The sequence below is a fragment of the Cucumis melo genome, chromosome 5 (assembly GCF_025177605.1).
Source record: "Cucumis melo cultivar AY chromosome 5, USDA_Cmelo_AY_1.0, whole genome shotgun sequence".
In the NCBI taxonomy this organism is placed as follows: domain Eukaryota; kingdom Viridiplantae; phylum Streptophyta; class Magnoliopsida; order Cucurbitales; family Cucurbitaceae; genus Cucumis; species Cucumis melo.
Genome location: NC_066861.1, coordinates 21,194,638 through 21,212,460, shown reverse-complemented (window position 1 = coordinate 21,212,460; position 17,823 = coordinate 21,194,638). Strand labels below are relative to the sequence as shown.

Here is a 17,823-nt window from a genome sequence, read left to right as displayed (position 1 = left end):
CTCACGAAGCTTCTCCTTTTTTATGGAATTCTCCAATCTTCTATCGCTTTGTCACCTCGAGATCTCATTGATATTGTAACACAATTCCTTTATTTGCTTCTCAAGTTTATCGTCTAAAATAATTTCAAGTTAATGAACACTAAACTCAATTGTTTTCAGTATACATGGAGGGTGGATGGATTAGAACCCAAAATCTCTTGGTTCTCAAGTACATATAAATACCAATTGAGTTAAGTTCTTGTTGACACGTTGAACTCAGTCGTAGTTTTATTATCAACTATATTTAGATCTTCAAACTTTGTGTCTTTACATCTTAACCTTTGAAATTTCTTCATGTGCCACTTCGACAATGTCTCAAGCCTCTTTAGCCTATTAATTAATTATTGCATTTAGAACATGTGAGTTTCTTTAGAGACGTTTCATCTTTTCCTTTTGGCCAATCTTTTTCTTTAGGACGTTAACACCATTTTGGTTGGTGATCTAGACAAACTAGTAACCACAACTTTCCAAGTTCTTGTTGTTATTATTAATGGACTCGAGAAATGCGGCTATACACGTCTTCAAATAACAAAAATTTTCTCTATCCAAAATTAGGAGAGTGGTAGATCCACCTTCTTTAATAGTGTCCATGCATCTCAATGGAATGATAGACTTAGAAAAGAAACATGCAAAAGATAAAGACATGTGCACTCTAATACCATCGAAAAATAGAATGAAAAATCAAACATGTCAAGTCACACACACTGTCGTAACATATGAATGACAAGAATACATACTAAGATAAAAAGAGATAGAAACACATAGATTGGTAAACCAGTTTGGTGCAGTATCATCTACTTTAGGGAGAAGGTGGCACGACAAGCAATTATTGCAAAATACTTATCCATCATGCACACACTTTTTATAGGACAACCAACTCTCTGTAGTGTTTAACTAAAACTCTCTCTAAGATTAAGATCTCCACCATACTACTATAACGTACTTTCCATGTTAGTTTAAAAATACCTCAAACAAACTTACTTAAGTTCTCCTTAACTATGAGATCCCCTCAACACAAATAAACTTAGACTCTTTATCATAGAAGTATTCGACTCGATCAACCTATTTAGCCTAAACTAAAGGTAGCGGGTAACAACCACAAAAAGGTTCATGTTGTTATCTTTTCAATACCACTCTTGCACCAAATACACTATCGCTAAATAATAAGTTAACCCTAAAATAAAGCGAACCAGCAAATGAAAATATTTTTAGAAAAATGTTGCATCGATTCAAACAAATAAAAAGCGAACATTGAAAAAGGAATCCCACCCATTACTCATTACTATATTTTACATTAATATTTCTTTTTATAAAGAGAAAACTAAACATGAAAGAATCATGTGGCTTAAATTATTAGTAATACACCACATTTAAATATCTTTAACTACCATTCTTTGTTAAGTTCATACCAACTTTAACTTCGATCGTGAAATTTTCAATCCTTTTAAGTAATTAGAAATGGACACATGAAAAGTAGAATTGAGAGATAATGGTTGGAAGTTTGAACATAAGTCCTACGAAAGATGAGGGAGAATGTGTGGGAGATAGAAGAGAATAATGGAACTTTATATAGCTTCAAAATTGAGCTAATGAATGGGGAAAGATTTCTATTAATCTAATTTTGTGGGAAAAGAGAATTTTAAGGCATTAAAAATAAATTAATTAATTGAGAGATAATGAGAAATGTAATGTTGATATATTAGAAAATTGAATAGTTAATTGAGAGAGGAGTAGACGAAAGTATACAATTACTCATTGAAAACTCATATTAATTAGAAAATCAACGAAGTAAAAAAACTATTATAATAAAACCAACCCGATAAATTAAAAATCAAACTAACAAAAGAACAAAATCGGAATAAGAAAGTTTTTCCATATTGTCATTTTTATATATACTACATAAATAAATATTAAAATGTATCAAACAAATTTAAACTAGCTTTATAAATTTAAACGTTGAATTCACGATAATTTTCAATTTCATTTTCATTATTTTTCTAAATTACTCATTTAAAAAATGGAAAATGACAAAGGAGAACCTTTCTTTTAGAATCAAAATAAAATAATAACAAAAAAATCAAGAATAAATCAATAGAATTGAAAACAATAATAATAAGAGTACCAAAACATTCACAACAGTGAGAGCACTAAATAATTGTGTATGGTTGATTGTTGGGTCATTTTCCCAAGAACCACATTGGAACTCATCAAAATAGATTGTAGGAATTGGTATATATATATATTTTTTTATTTTTATTTTAATATATATGTTTTTATCAACATATTTTTTTAAAGATATATGTTGGCAAATTTGAAGGCACATATTATATTGTCACACCATTACTTGTATAATAAATATATGGATTATTAGAATTTGAAGTCATATAAGAAATTGACCAAATATATTTGAAATCTCCAAAATTTCAAATGTAAATTATAGATTTATAATATAGTTCCAACACAAAATTGAACTGTGAGGTAGAATTTATTCTAGCTGGAAATTTAAATGTGTTTTTTCAAAATATTGGAAAAATCGTAAAAACCACTCATAAAGTATAATAGTAGTCTCGATTATTTTTTGAAACATTCAAATTTAAAAATAAGCCATCAAACATATGTAAGTGTCAAAATTTGACACTCAAGACTCACATAATTGTAATTTTATAGTTTCCAACTTCTTTGATTACTATAAGTTTGAAAGTTTAATTTAAACTATTTAAAAAAAAAGTATAGAGTTGTAGTATTTACGAGAAAGTTAAAAAGATGTAATGCAACTTTAATAATGTGGTTTTTGCCATTTTTCGTAAAATATATTACGAAATAAAAATATAAAAAAAATAATTACAATTTGTGACTTTTTAAATTTAGCCTATCATATTATATTGTCAGACTTGAGTGAATGTCTATGTCATATGTCTCTTCATTCTTTTAATCAAAGTTTATTTAATTTTGCTTTAAAAGAAGTTTATTTAATTATGGGTAATTTTCAAACAATAAAAAATAAAAAAATGTTTTGTGTGACTTTTTTTTTCATTTTTTTCTTAAAAATTAGAAAACATAAACATAAAGTCACAAATAAATATGTTCTAAATTTGGTTGAACCGAGCGTTATTGTTAACGATTTGTGATTGAGAGTTCGAATCTTCTTAATTTTGTTGCACTAAGTAAATTATTTTTCTGCATCTCACTCAGTAAAGAACATATAATGTTCTGGACACTACTTTCGTAATAATGAAAAAATTTACAATTAAAAAGAGACATAATTATATAAAAAGCAAACGACAAATATTATACCGAATATTTAATTCTTTTTTATTTTTATAACCAAGTTTAATAATGTTGCGTTAGGTTACATATTCAAACATATCTATATAATATATACATCAATCTAATTGTTACTTGTTAGTCGTTATATATAAACAGTATAACATATCTAAAAATTTTAAGTTTTTTTTTTTTTTGTTGGCATCCTTTAAAGCTTATTAATTTTCAATTTTATTTTTGTACTTATAAAAGTTTCATTATGATCGGCCTATTATTTGATTAAAGTTTGTCAAACAATCTCTATTATCAATAATTATTTGATCATAAAAGTTGTCAAACCATCTCTATAATCGATACAATATATAATAAAAGTTTAACATGACATGTTAGTTAGTGGTTATACTCTATATAATGAGTAGATAATTTTTATATAACTTGATAATTATATGCATAGGTTATCCCTTAAACATATTTCACAAGTTAGAACAAAATTAACTATGAAAAAAAAGAATTTTTTTTAAAAAAATTAAAGTTAAATTTAGAGGTTAGAATGAGAATAAACGCAAAGTGGAAAATTAGAAGCAGATTAATTAAGAACAATAATAATAATAATAATAATAAATATTAAAAATGATGAAAAGTGAAGGAGAGAAAACATAATAAAGAAAAATAAAATTAGAATTATGCACCGACATAATCAAACTTGACGCTGAATGTGAGTATAATTTAAGCTTTTTACACAACATTTATGGGCAAAAATCCTTCTCAACTTGTATGTTTCTTTTAACATTATCTTAAAGACAGCAAGGATCTATTTTATTAAATAATAATTTCTATATTTTTAAGACAATGATTTATTGATTTATTGATTGATTGATTGATCCATTCAATTTATTGCTCAATTTAATAGCTAAAATAAATAAAATGGCCCATATTTTTTTTTTTTAAATTCAATACCTTGTGTATATATATTTTATATTCTAAATAATAGGGGTTGGTTTAAGTTACTATATATCAAATTTCAATTATTTCAATTTTTCTATTTTAAGTTCCCGAGGTTCTCTACTATATGTTCCTTTGGTTTTCTTTTATTCTTTGTTTTACTTTCCAATTACATTCTGAATCTCAAAATTTTCCCATGAAGTTTCCTTTATAAATCATCTTCCGTTGATGCCTATTTAAGTTTCTGTGAATATGCTGCTAACATTATTAATTAATCATCTAATTCAGCAACAGGACAAACCGAGATGTAAGGTTTGGAATTTTGATTGTGAATTTTGTAAGGAATGATGTCTCAATTGAAAATTCAAATTGTGGAGTAATCTCTACTCGAATTTTATTATTATTATAAGAGTAGTAAGATTTGAAATACTGACTTTTTGATTGATAATACATGTTATATGTCAATATGGTTATGTTCGTTTTGTCATCTTTATACAGTGTTGTCTTCAATTAACATTGAAAAGTTGAATTAAATAATTATATTATAAAATTAGAATGGTGTTGATTGGAGTGAAAAGTACATGTAGGCATACAATATAGATTCATGTTATATATAATAATCTCTTTTCAAAACTTTGTTGTAAATAATCATTTTTTCTGACTTTGTTACTACAAACTTGCTTGTGTTTGTTTTGTTTTTAGTTACTTTTAGAGGTTTTAATAAGGCAACAAAGCAAAGAGATGTGATTGCCGACATGAATAGGATTCTACAATTGATATGTTCGTTCCAACGTAATTTAATTAGTTAAGACATTATATGCTTAATGAAAAAAATCAAAAGTTTGCATTTTCAACCTCACACAGTGTTGAACAAAAAAGAAAAACTAAAAATATAGTATGGAATGTATTTGTAAAATAGTAAATGTTGATCAGTCAACTGTAAATTTTTTCAAATGTCAAGTCTCTCATTCAATTTGCACATTTCTCAATTTGGAAAGATAGCAATTTGTGTCACATTTCTCAAATTGAAATGTGTCAATGATAACAATTAATAGGATATTTTTATCCTCAATAGCATCTATCAATAGTAGCAACTTATAGCATCTATGAACTGCTTTCACTAATAGCTACTATCAATGATATCTTTTAATTTGAAAAAATAAAAAATAAGCACTCGAAATGATGACAAATAAAAAGTTATCAGAAATAGTATCTATCATTGATAGAAGCTACTAGTGAAGGCAAATGATAATAATAATTAGTATTGACAAATAGCAACTATCAGTGACAACTTTAAATTTGAAGAAATGTCCAAAATGGTAGTTGGACGTGATTATTTTAGGCTTTTACTAATTTTTTGTATTAGATATGCAATTATTTTATCTGTGTGCTATATATTCATTTTTTTTTTGGTGAAATGTGATTTATTCAATTTGTCCAAAAAAAAAAAGAGTTAAATCATCTTCTTCTTAAGACCTTACTTGAGCCTGATAAACTCAATCTAGGTTTGTACAATTACACCGTTGAGTTCTACTATAATGCCCCAAGCCTAAGATTCAAACCCTGATAGCCTCAATATTACCTTACAATTTGGCAACATTATTTACTCGCTTAAACTAATTCAAAGAATGGAGAATGTTCCCACAACAAAAATGAATCATAAACATTGTTGGTAAAAAAAGTAACTATCAATTCTTTTAAGATTTTTTAACCATTGTTTCATATTTCCAAAATCCATCTCATTTGATATGATATTGGTTTATCTATGTACTTTTTCTAAACTAGGCTGTTACATCAACTAAGACATCTATTTTTTTTTTCTCAAAGTTAAACATTCAACTCTTCACTCTTATGGTTATTGTACTAAGAAAAGAACGATACCAAAAATAAATTCTATATTCTTTGTATCAAATTTAATCCAATAAATATGACTACATCAAATAGAACCAATAAAATTAAGACGTTATCAGAAAATAAGTTGAAATAATATAACCTAAAACGAAGTCAATATATATCTACCAAAAGCTGACCAACAAAGCATCCAAAACTTAGCTATAAAAATGCCTAAAACTTTGTGATAAAAACATCTCCATAACTAGAAGATTAAAAGAGTATATTTCTTTATAATATATATAACTACCTTTTAAGAACACTTTTAAGATCATAGCTCAATTTTACAAGCAACAAATTTTTTTTTAAAAAATGTGAATATCATTTTAAAATTTGACTATTCTTTTCTTTGTTTTTTCAAAAAATAAAATTTTGACTACTTTTATAACTAAGAAAAAACAAAGAATTTATTAGCAAACAGTTCAACACTTTTTGTTCTTTAAAAACATAAGTATTATTAACCATAATTTTATCTTTTTAAGTTATAAAAATAGTAAAAATAGAGCATTAAAGTCAAGGATTAAAGGTTTTGTTCAAAATTACATGTTACCTTTTCTAATTATGGCATCTTCTTTTTCCAAAGCTTGAATATTCTTTAAGGTATGGATATGCACAAGTCTTGGAATTAAATTTCCACTATATTCCCAATGCTAAAAATTTCCAATATTAATTTTATTTTGTTTGTTTTTTGCAAGAATTTTACCTAATTTCAGAACAATTTAATTAAACATTAGAAACCATATTCTGCTTTCTAAAATATGGTTAAATCTTTGAAGAAAATTGTGAAATAAAATTCTATATATTTCCTATGATGAAATAAATTATATAACCTAAAGTTTAGATTCATGTTCAATTGAATATTAAAAATAAGAAAAACAAAAGTTTTTTTTTTTTAAAATCTTCAATTGGAATATATATTTTTTAAAATTTATCATTATTTTCCGGTTTAATTATTGGCATTGTACTTCTAAATATGTCACGTTAGTTTTTGACGGATGTAAAAATTCTACTTTGACTATTGTTATTGATTTCTTTACGGCACTTAATAGAATCTTATATGACAACACATAATTATGTATTTCATAGTCTCATTTATTAAAACTACGTATGAAGGTTAAATATAAAAGGAATCAGTCTAAAGAATATAATACAAAAACAATAGTGCCCTAAATAGTCCTTTCCTACTTCTAGGAATTAGAAATAGACTTATCTACTATTTCTAGATTCCTTGGAAATTTTAATTAGAGAAGGAAAGTTTTAATTACTTAATAATTAAAAAAAAGTTTTACTCAAAAATTAACTTTTCATGGAAAAGAAAAACATTCAAACTCATTGTGTCATCTTTTAGTTACTTGTTAGTTAATTCTATGGATTAAAAAATGGGAAGAGAAACCAAAAAAAAAAAAAAAACTATTATTTTGACAAGGGGTTTTTCAAGAATAATTAGAAAAAAAATTATTAAAGAACAAAAACTTATTACACTTGATTTTGCCATAAGGTGTAAATAGTTTCTTTATTTTGTCATATTTGACAATTCTGATTTTTATAACTCTTTGATATTTAGTTTTCTCTTTTTTTAACTCATAAACATTGTTTCTTCTGTAATTTCTGAGTTTTAAATCGAGAGAAATATTAGAAAACTAAAAAGAAATTAGACCGTTAAAACTTGTTTTTGTTTTTAAAATTTGACTATAAATTCAAATTTTTTTTAAACTATAGTAGGAAATTTGAGAAAAATAACCATAAAAACTAGAAAATAGAAGGAAAAAAATGAAAATTTATCCAGAGCCTTATTAAAAAACACAATAAAAAACGGAAAAAATATTTGAAAACTAAAAGCACAAACATATAAATGCAAAGATTAGTCATTTACTAAAAAGACCAAAAGTACAAAAAAGAAGAAAAGGACTCTCAAAATAGATTCAGCCTATTTAATAACCAAAACAACAAATTAAAAGAAATCAACTGATACAGTTGATACTAATTTTTAAAAGGTTAAAGAACAAAACATCAAGTGAAGGTTTAAGGTTGAGCTAGTTATCATAGTTAATGATTATAGTAGTTAGAAAATTATGATAGTCTATATTCGAGGTATAAGTTATTTTAGTTTGAATTATAATAGTTAATATTTAAAAGGTAAACTACTTTATCTAATAAAAAGTATTAAACACCCAATGAAATGAAAGTAGTAAAAGTGCAAATAATCGTAGATTATTATAATTAAAACTCCAAAGATGGAGTAAACTACCTTAGTTTACACAGCTCAGTTGAAGTTGGAGCCAAACACCGCATAAGGTTACTAAAGAGAGTTTAGTGAAGCCATAATTTGTTTTCCCTTTTTTACTTGAAAAGACAATTAAAATGAAAAAAGAAATAAAAAGAAAAGGGGGAGAGGAAGGGAGGGGAAGGGGAAGGGATAATAAAATTTAGCGAGAAAGGGGATAGCAATTAATAACATGGAGATAGTGATGGTCAAGAAAATGGTCAAAATTAGCACATGATGCTGTCTAGTTAAATGTTTTTTTATTTTTGTCCTCTTTATTTATTTATTTTTTCTCTCTTTAGATAGTGGGTTGGTTGATTATGATGGAAGGGCATTTTGGGAATTAAGTAAACAGTTTTATACAAAGATTAACCATGATTAAGGTGTGAATTAAAAAAAAAAAAAAGAAAAAAAAACCAAACCAAACCCCTTCAAAGAGAAAAGAGAAAGATAGTACAAAGAGATTGCCATTTTCAAGGACCCAGAAGAGAAAGCAAACTCAAACAGAAGACAAACAAAGCTAAAGCAGAAGAAAGAGAAAGTTCTTAGTTTAATTTCAAGGAAAGAGAAAAAAAAGGGTTGTTTTTTGTTTTTGTTTTCCTTTCTTTTTTGGGGGTTTTTGAGAGAACAAAGAAGAAGAAGAAGGAGAAGAAGAACATTGGGAAGAAAAAAAAATGGAAAGTTTTGATGTGTTTGAGAGAAGAAGTTGTCTGGAGATTGTAGGGGAAGATAGGGAACAAAGCTTCAGCATTTGGTCTCTCTGTAACTAAGCAAAACCAAACCCTTTCTTTTCTTCTTTGTCTCCTCTTTCCATTTTTGTTTTGTTTTTTTGTTTTGTTTTTCTTTTTTGGGGGGGATTCTTTTTAGTTTTCCGATTTTCTTTTCCGGTGACTTTGCCGGAATCCTTCGCCGGAGTTCCATAGTTGTTGTTGTTGTTGACCTTGTTCATTTCTTTGATTGTTTTTCTCCTTTTACTTTTCCGGGAAAATTTGAAGGACTTTCCTTCTTTTTGGAGGTGATCTAGGAAGTGGCAGAGTGATTGTTAAAGCTGACTTTTTCCAGTACTTTTGGCTATACGATCTGTTTTAGTTACTGGGAAATTTCCTTTTCGCCGGAGAAGATGAGCCAGTGAGATTACAGTTAGTGTTTCTAGTTTTGGTTTGGTTGTATATCTATTTCAATCACCTGTGGAAGTTCAAGTAATGAAGACGCCGGCGAATGGTGCCGCCGGTGCCGCCGCCGCTCCTAATTCCAACGAAGGTACGTTTCTCCCCTTTTTTCTTTATCTCTCTCTTTCTCTAAGAAAAGAAAATCACAGAACAGTGAGATTCGTATATCCTAATGTTCTTCCTCGGTTTCATCTCGAGCTTAATCTCATCGAGCTCAGAGAGATTGGGAACTTTTCCCCCCAACTCTTCAAGAATTTCTCAAAATTTCATCTCGAGCTTCAATTCAAATTAGAGAGATTAGGAAGTTTTTCCTAGAACATTCAAGAACTTACTCCCGCAAATTTGATCTCGAGGTTAACTTCATTTAATCCATTTCTCATGAATCAATTTCGCTACCGTCCGTTAAACTAGAGAGATTAGGAATTTTCTTAATAGCGTAAAGAATTCCTGTGAATTCAATAGCTTGAAGAACTTCATTTCTATCGAACTTTCAGAAATTCATTAGTAATTGTTTCGTGAATTCTATCTCAAGCTTAATTTCAATCGAACTATCATAAAATTCACTCCCTACAGTATCTTCAGTTTCTCTTCAAATTCTATCACATCTTTAGCCCTAAAAACCTAATAAACCAGCAATTTCATCGGGAAAAAAAAGGAACTCAACAAAAACCTCGAGAACTCCATCATTTTCCATAGAAACAAACAGAAAAAGAAAGGAACCAAAACAATCGATTCTGTATCTGACATACCGTAAATGAGCGACTGACAGATGGTGAATTGCAGGTGGATTGGAGAAGAAGATCATAAATCCGGAGTTATGGCAAGCGTGCGCCGGTCCACTGGTGAACCTACCGCCGGCCGGTTACCACGTGGTGTATTTTCCTCAAGGTCATAGCGAACAGGTGAGCCGCTACGGCGGTGGCGGCGCCTTTCTCGTTTTTTTCTCTCTTTTTTTTTTTTTAAACCATTATTTTGCTATTATGCGCCGTTTTTGGATGTTTGCTTTTATTGTTCTTTATTTGTTATTATTGTTATTATATCCTTCATTTAACCATTGGAATTTCTCCTTTTACAACTTTAATTTACACATTGGATTAATTATTGTCCTATGTCTTTCCTTAGCTTCATTTATGAAATTTATTTTTCTTGTCTTCTCTTTTAAATTTAAATTAATTATTTCACAATTTTTTAAAAAATCATTATTAAATAATCAACAAATTCTATTTTCTATATATATATAAAAGGTAAAAAAATGGGGAAAAAATGTTCTTAATTTTAATATAAAATATTTTGGAGGCCCCATTTTTAAATTTTGAAATGACATTATATTTTTGTTAAATTATTAATTGAAATTTGATTCTAAGAACTAAGTTGTGGGACTAAACTAAAATATGTATGGAAGAGTATTAAAATAGGATTAACATTTTTTTTTAAAAAAAAAGAGTATTAGTTTTTTTCCCATCTAAAGAATATAAATTATTCTATAAAAACAACTTTTGGCTTAGGTTCTTTGTAGTTTTACATATTTTTTAAAGTTTTTATAGTATAAAATTTATTAGTACTCACTGATAATACTAAGATTAGAAAAAAAAAAAAGAAGAAATAATCAAAACCATTTGAATTCTTGGTTTTCTTTCATTATGATTTGAACTGAATATTTTTGTAATTACCATAACTGAAAATAATGATTATTTTTGTATTTCTTGATATTAATTTTTTGTAGGAGTGAATATGTGCCCAATAATAAATTAAATGTGTAATTTCAGGTAGCGGCATCTTTGAGGAAAGATGTGGATGGCCAAGTCCCAAACTACCCAAATCTTCCTTCCAAGTTACTATGTTTGCTTCATAATGTAACATTACATGTATGATTTGCTTATGCTTTGCTGCATCCACTCTCTTCCCTTTAACTGTATTTCAATTTGTGGGGTTTTTTTCTTTTGGTTTAATTATAAAATTACCACTGAACTTTGCCATTTGTTTCAAACGTACTCCTATTTACCTTCTTACAAATGTTATGTTTGAAACTATCTTTGGAATTTTGTACGGAAATTGGGATTTGGAATTGTGTGGCGGTGATCTAGAATGAAAATTTGGATCATCATCTTACCTAGGTCACTGTCGCACTGTTTTAGATCTCAACTTCGGTGAGGATTTCTACTAAAACATTACTTTCGAAACAATTACGGAAGGGAAAAGCTTAGGAGTATAATGTATTATTATTATTTTTTTGCTTTTCTTAAACTTTGTTCTTTATATTTGTAGGCTGATCCAGAAACAGATGAAGTATATGCTCAAATGACCCTACTGCCAGTTCCTTCTGTAAGCTCCTTACTAGATTTTCATGTTTTGAACTTCACATTTTGCTGGAGTCTTTGAGGTGCTAGACAGGTCCGTGGGAGGTGGTGTGGTCTCTTGCTAGATTTAATTCGTCTTTTTGGGCTTCTATTACTAAGACCTTTTGTAACTATCCTTTTTGGGCGCATTGGACTTTTTTCTAATGTTCTTTTGTGTTCTTTCATTTGATGGGGATGCGTTGAATTTGTTATCTAGCATTTCAAACGGCCAAGCTGACTAGGGCTTATCCTATTTATGTTATTAACAATTTTGGCTCAATAATCTAGAGAATTGTGCTTGTAAACTCTCTAAGTCTATTGGCACCTCCAACTTTGTAATATGATACTTTCTTTCTAATAATAAACTGCTTTCTCCCTTGCCCGTGGTCTTTGCTAAACTGCCTTCCAAGGGAGGACCTCTCTCTTTCGGAGGATTTGGAATTTGGGAATACCTCCTAAGTCTCGAATACAAACCTCAAACCACTAGGACTAGATTTTATGTAGAAGAAGTGAATAATCACAAATTGGCAATACAGCCTTACTCTCTTGATGTTTGCTCTGCAGTTTGACAAGGATGCATTGTTGAGATCAGATCTAGCTCTCAAGTCTAATAAGCCTCAACCAGAGTTCTTCTGTAAAACATTGACTGCAAGTGACACGAGCACTCATGGCGGGTTCTCCGTGCCACGCCGTGCTGCAGAGAAGATATTCCCTGCTCTTGTGAGCAACTTTTGCTTACTTCTGCCATGTTATTTATCTACTTTGTTTCAATTTCGAACTGTAATGTTGTTCTGTTTGCTTGATAGGATTTCTCAATGCAACCCCCTGCACAAGAGCTTGTTGCTAAGGATTTGCATGATAATGTATGGACTTTCCGTCACATATATCGAGGTATGTAACTGTTGCTAATCATTTGGAAATCCATATTTGAGCTCGTTGTATGACAAGTGTTCAAGAATTGCTCTCTAAGCGCACTGGCTTGCATCTTTGTGTTCTTTTTTCTTTCCCCAATGCAGGGCAACCCAAACGCCATTTGCTAACAACCGGTTGGAGCTTATTTGTTAGTGGAAAGAGACTTCTTGCTGGCGATTCAGTTTTGTTTATAAGGTGATGATTACATGTCTTGGTATAAACTGATACTTATTTGAGTTAAACGAAAATCCATGTTCATGAACCATGATCATTAACTTATATTGTTTGGTGGTTGATTAAGCCAATTAATGAAAAAGGAAACTTCAATGCTTTTTTATAGTTAAGCAAGTGTTTCAAGACAACAGCTTGATGTTTATTTGTCTTGAGCAGAGATGAAAAACAACAGCTTCTATTGGGTATTAGGCGAGCAAACAGGCAACCGACAAACTTATCATCATCAGTGTTGTCAAGTGATAGTATGCACATTGGTATTCTTGCAGCTGCTGCCCATGCTGCTGCAAACAATAGCCCTTTCACCGTCTTCTACAACCCAAGGTTCGTGTCAATTACTTCTGAACTAGTTAAATGTATATGCTAATTTTCAAATAAAGATAATCGTGAAAATGAATCTTTTGTTGATGAATTAAAGTAGTTTTAGTATTCAAGTGCCTATCCCTTGAAATGCAGGGCAAGTCCTTCAGAATTTGTCATTCCTCTGGCCAAATATTACAAGGCAGTGTCTGCAAACCAAATATCACTCGGAATGCGCTTCAGAATGATGTTTGAAACTGAAGAGTCTGGAACCAGAAGGTAAATCTAGTGAATTTTCTTTACTGTTTGTCTGTCTTTTCTTTCTCAAAACATGTTTTAATTATTATGGAAAAAATCTTATCTTTTTTCAGGTATATGGGCACTATTACTGGTATAAGTGATCTTGATCCTGTTCGATGGAAGGGCTCACAGTGGCGTAATCTACAGGTTTGGTACCAGCATTGTTCCCCCCATACTTGAGTAGTTGAAAATGGCTTTATACATGAGAATAATTGTTCCTATCTATGGTTTTGTATGCTGCTAAAGTATAGTGTATCTATGATTAGGTTGGGTGGGATGAGTCGACTGGAGGAGAAAGGCGTAATCGAGTCTCCATATGGGAGATCGAGCCTGTTATTGCTCCATTTTTCATTTGCCCCCCTCCTTTTTTGAGATCGAAACGACCGAGGCAACCGGGAATGCCAGGTACAATACTTACTTAAGAGTTGTTTTCAATTTGTGAGTTAAGTCTTCGAGTTGTGTCTATATGTCATTACAAATCTGTTAGTAACCTAAAAGGGATAGTGATCTTTGTGTAGTACCACTCACAATAGTATGCAATCCATATCTAACCTCTTTTTTGAATCAATTTTAGAAGACAGTCAATTGTCTGGAAACTGACGTTATTTTTGGGGTGATAAATATTTGTCTGGATATGAACTAGTTAACGTTAGAGAGGAAATCTAATGTCCTTGTATTTTTTCTTGCAGATGACGACTCCTCCGATTTGGATGGTATATTTAAAAGATCAATGTTTGGGGACGACTTTTGCATGAAAGATCCACAGGGATATCCTGGCCTAAACTTAGTTCAATGGATGAATATGCAAAACCCTTCACTTTCTAATTCAATGCAGCCAAATTATATGCATTCGTTTTCCGGGTCTATGCTTCCAAACCTTGGTGGTGTTGATATTTCTCGACAACTTGGTTTGTCAAATGCACAACTTCCACAATCAAACAACATACAGTTCAATGCACAAAGGCTACTTTCTCAGGCTCAACAGTTAGATCAGCTACCTAAGCTACCGACAAGTATGAACTCGTTGGGGTCTGTTGTGCAGCCACCACAGCAGTTGGATGATATGTCTCAGCAGACACGACAGAATTTGATTAACCAAAACGCAGTCTCGAGTCAGATTCAGGCTCAAATAATGCAGCAGCCTCACACTAATGGGATCCTACAACAGCAAACTGCTTTGCAAAATCAGCAGCTTCAGAGAAATGCCCCTCAGAATTTGCAAATGCAGCAGCATCAGCAAATTTTGGGTCAGAATCAACAACAGAATATGAATCCGTCACCACACCCGGAACAGTTAAATCATCAGTTGCAAATGTCAGACAATCAAGTTCAAATACAGATGTTGCAGAAGTTTCAACAGCAGCAATCGATTTTGGCTCAGCAGTCTGCTCTTCAGCCTACTCAACTCACCCAACTACCGGATCAGCAGAGACAGTCGGTAGATGCGTCCCAAAGCTTTTCGAGGTCCATGTCATCTAACCAAATGCTCGACATTCCTCAATCCACCCCAGCTGCAGGCCCTCCACCAAATGCATTATCACAGCAGGCAGCAAATTGCAATGGCCAGACGAATAATCGGTTCTCGAATCAGCATTTGCAGCCGAAACTTCCACAACTACAGCAACCACCTTCATCTACTGTACTTTCTGATATTTCTAGGCCAATGGGACTTCCTCCTGCCCAAATAAACAATCAGCTCTCTGCAGCTACAAGTAGTTTAGTAACAGGAGCAGCAGGAGCTGGCCAATCTGGAATCACGGACGACATTCCGTCGTGCTCCACGTCACCTTCCACGAACAATTGTCCAAGTTTGGTTCAACCGGTAGCCAATGGAAGGGTTCATCGAACCACAGGATTGGTTGAGGATGTTGCTCAATCAGCTGCAACGATATTCAGTTCAAATACATTGGATAACATGTCACCAAATGCCAACTTAGTTCATAAAGATTTGCCACAGAAGACTGCTGTTAAACCTTCACTGAACATTTCCAAGAATCAAAGCCATGGAATTTTTGCTCAACAAACTTTCTTAAGTGGTGTTGTTGCTCAAACGGATTTCTTGGATACGTCCTCCTCTACAACCTCGGCTTGCCTTTCTCAGAATGATGCTCAGTTGCAGCAGAATAACATGATGTCTTTCAACTCACAGCCAATGTTATTTAAAGATAGTTCTCAAGATTTGGAAGTACCAACTGATCTCCATAACATTCCGTACGGGAATCACGTCGATGGACAAATGGTAGCGCAGTTAAGTTCCGATCCTTTGTTAGACAAAGGCATTGGAGGTTTGGGGAAAGATTTCTCCAATAATTTCTCTTCTGGGGCCATGCTCACCACCTATGATACACAGAAAGATCCTCAACAGGAAATTTCTTCCTCTATAGTTTCCCAATCATTTGGTATTCCAGACATGACATTTAACTCCATGGATTCGACGATAAGCGATAACGCCTTCTTGAATAGAAACCAATGGGCCCCTCCGCCTCCATTCCAGCGTATGCGAACCTACACCAAGGTATGGTTAGATATAAAATGCCGACCAAGCATGCGAACATTTCTATTTCCTTATAAATTCCCCATGTTGTTTAACTTGCTTGGTTTTCAATATTGAAGGTTTACAAACGTGGAGCTGTCGGGAGATCTATTGATATCACCCGTTACTCGGGTTATGATGAGCTTAAACAAGACCTTGCCCGTAGGTTTGGTATTGAGGGACAATTAGAGGACAGGCAAAAGATAGGCTGGAAACTTGTTTATGTGGATCATGAAAATGACGTTTTGCTCGTAGGGGACGACCCTTGGGAGTAAGTCTTTCATCTACTTCTTGAATGCAAACATCTGCCATTTGTTGTACTTATTCTTACAAGCTCATAGTCATTATCCTTACTCGAATTTGTTTGAAATTTCAGTGACTTTGTGAACTGTGTACGGAGCATCAAGATCCTCTCCCCACAGGAAGTCCAACAAATGAGCTTGGACGGAGATATCGGTAATGGGGTCCTACCGAACCAAGCCTGCAGTAGTTCTGATGGTGGAAATGCCTAAACACACAGCCTAAATGCTAACATTCCCTTATGGTAACTGATTCTTATAATTTTTAGCTCAAAGTTCATAGTGTCGAATATCAGTATGGCTACGATTTCCCGTTGCAAGAATATTGTAGCAATGGAGGAGATATAGCCAGCCAACACTCAGCATTGGCTTTTTGGCCATTGTCTGGTTAAATTTTCTGGACTTCTTAGCCTAGACAACTTCAAAAGCATAGTTGAGAGAAGACGTTGAAGTGGAGAGAAAAGTGAAGCTTCATCCGGGTTTCTGAGTTGTCAAGTCATGGAAGGTGGTATATTATACACCGATGTGATTATATAGTTACGATATCGTTGCCATTGTCATCACCAAGGCTGATTTGATCAATTGCCACGCAGTAGTGTTATATTATTGTGATGCAGTTTAGCTAGCAAAAATATGAAACGTTGTATCCTTAGTTTTTGAATGTAAAATAGAAAAGATGTGCAGATTTTCTTTCCCAGTCTAATGAGAAATGTGGCTTATATGCATTTTTTTGATAATGATCATGTCTAGAAACTTTCAATAACTTGATTCTTTTTACCATTAAAATCTGAACATCTCTTTTCATTTGTTGTTAAAGACTTGAAAGTTAAAAAATTCATATGGTAGGAAATTCTATCCATTTAAAATATAGAATATTAGATGGGAAAATTTGATTTTTAACTTTGAGACTAATAGTACAAATATTAACAAGCTGATTATAATTTTTTTAACAATTCTAAATTTACAACTTTTTTTTTTTAAAAATTGCAATAGCTGATTTTCAAGTGGGAAGAACTTTATTATCTTTATTTGTGAGAGCATAGGACTTTCAAAAACATATGCATACACCCAATAGAAATGGTATGCATAAATGATATCTAACTATAAAATTTTAGAGGAAAAAAAATTATCTAAAGTTTTTGGTTTTGAAGAACAAAATACATTTTAATATGATTTGTAACATTTGACAATCATTTAAGATGACTTTAAAAGAAGATGAGTTTGAAAGAAACGGTGCTTTTGAGTGAACACTCGATAAAAGTTACCAACATCTCCCACACTATTCCTTCTAAATCTCTCTACCTTCACTCCCACCATGGCCACGTTCGAAGACCACAGGACCACA

The 17,823-nt window shown here is 31.4% G+C and overlaps 1 protein-coding gene and 1 long non-coding RNA gene across 2 annotated transcripts; one reads left to right on the top strand and one right to left on the bottom strand.

Annotated features, from left to right (window-relative positions):
• Positions 1 to 8,321: 8,321 nt before the first annotated feature.
• LOC127149295 (uncharacterized) lies at positions 8,322 to 10,452 on the bottom strand. The gene is made up of 2 exons (XR_007820728.1): positions 10,317 to 10,452; positions 8,322 to 9,696 (listed from the first exon to the last, which is right to left on the bottom strand). It is a non-coding gene; the product is annotated as an uncharacterized LOC127149295 (long non-coding RNA).
• LOC103492260 (auxin response factor 19-like) lies at positions 8,788 to 17,215 on the top strand. Its single transcript, XM_008452561.3, has 14 exons — positions 8,788 to 9,658; positions 10,351 to 10,469; positions 11,334 to 11,432; positions 11,833 to 11,889; positions 12,468 to 12,623; positions 12,710 to 12,794; positions 12,920 to 13,010; positions 13,206 to 13,370; positions 13,503 to 13,625; positions 13,718 to 13,793; positions 13,913 to 14,051; positions 14,336 to 16,161; positions 16,260 to 16,450; positions 16,556 to 17,215. Exons 1-14 carry the CDS (start codon positions 9,601 to 9,603, stop codon positions 16,689 to 16,691), a joined length of 3,321 nt encoding a protein of 1,106 aa, XP_008450783.1. The 5' UTR covers positions 8,788 to 9,600; the 3' UTR covers positions 16,692 to 17,215.
• The last annotated feature ends 608 nt before the right edge of the window (positions 17,216 to 17,823 follow it).

What these genes read in the sequence shown, in the direction of transcription:
- LOC103492260 (XM_008452561.3), top strand. Translation starts at nt 9,601, where the DNA reads ATGAAGACGCCGGCGAATGGTGCCGCCGGTGCCGCCGCCGCTCCTAAT. An exon ending in CGCTCCTAATTCCAACGAAG is followed by an intron (nt 9,659 to 10,350) that starts GTACGTTTCTCC and finishes GGTGAATTGCAG; the next exon opens with GTGGATTGGAGAAGAAGATC. An exon ending in GAAGAGTCTGGAACCAGAAG is followed by an intron (nt 13,626 to 13,717) that starts GTAAATCTAGTG and finishes ATCTTTTTTCAG; the next exon opens with GTATATGGGCACTATTACTG.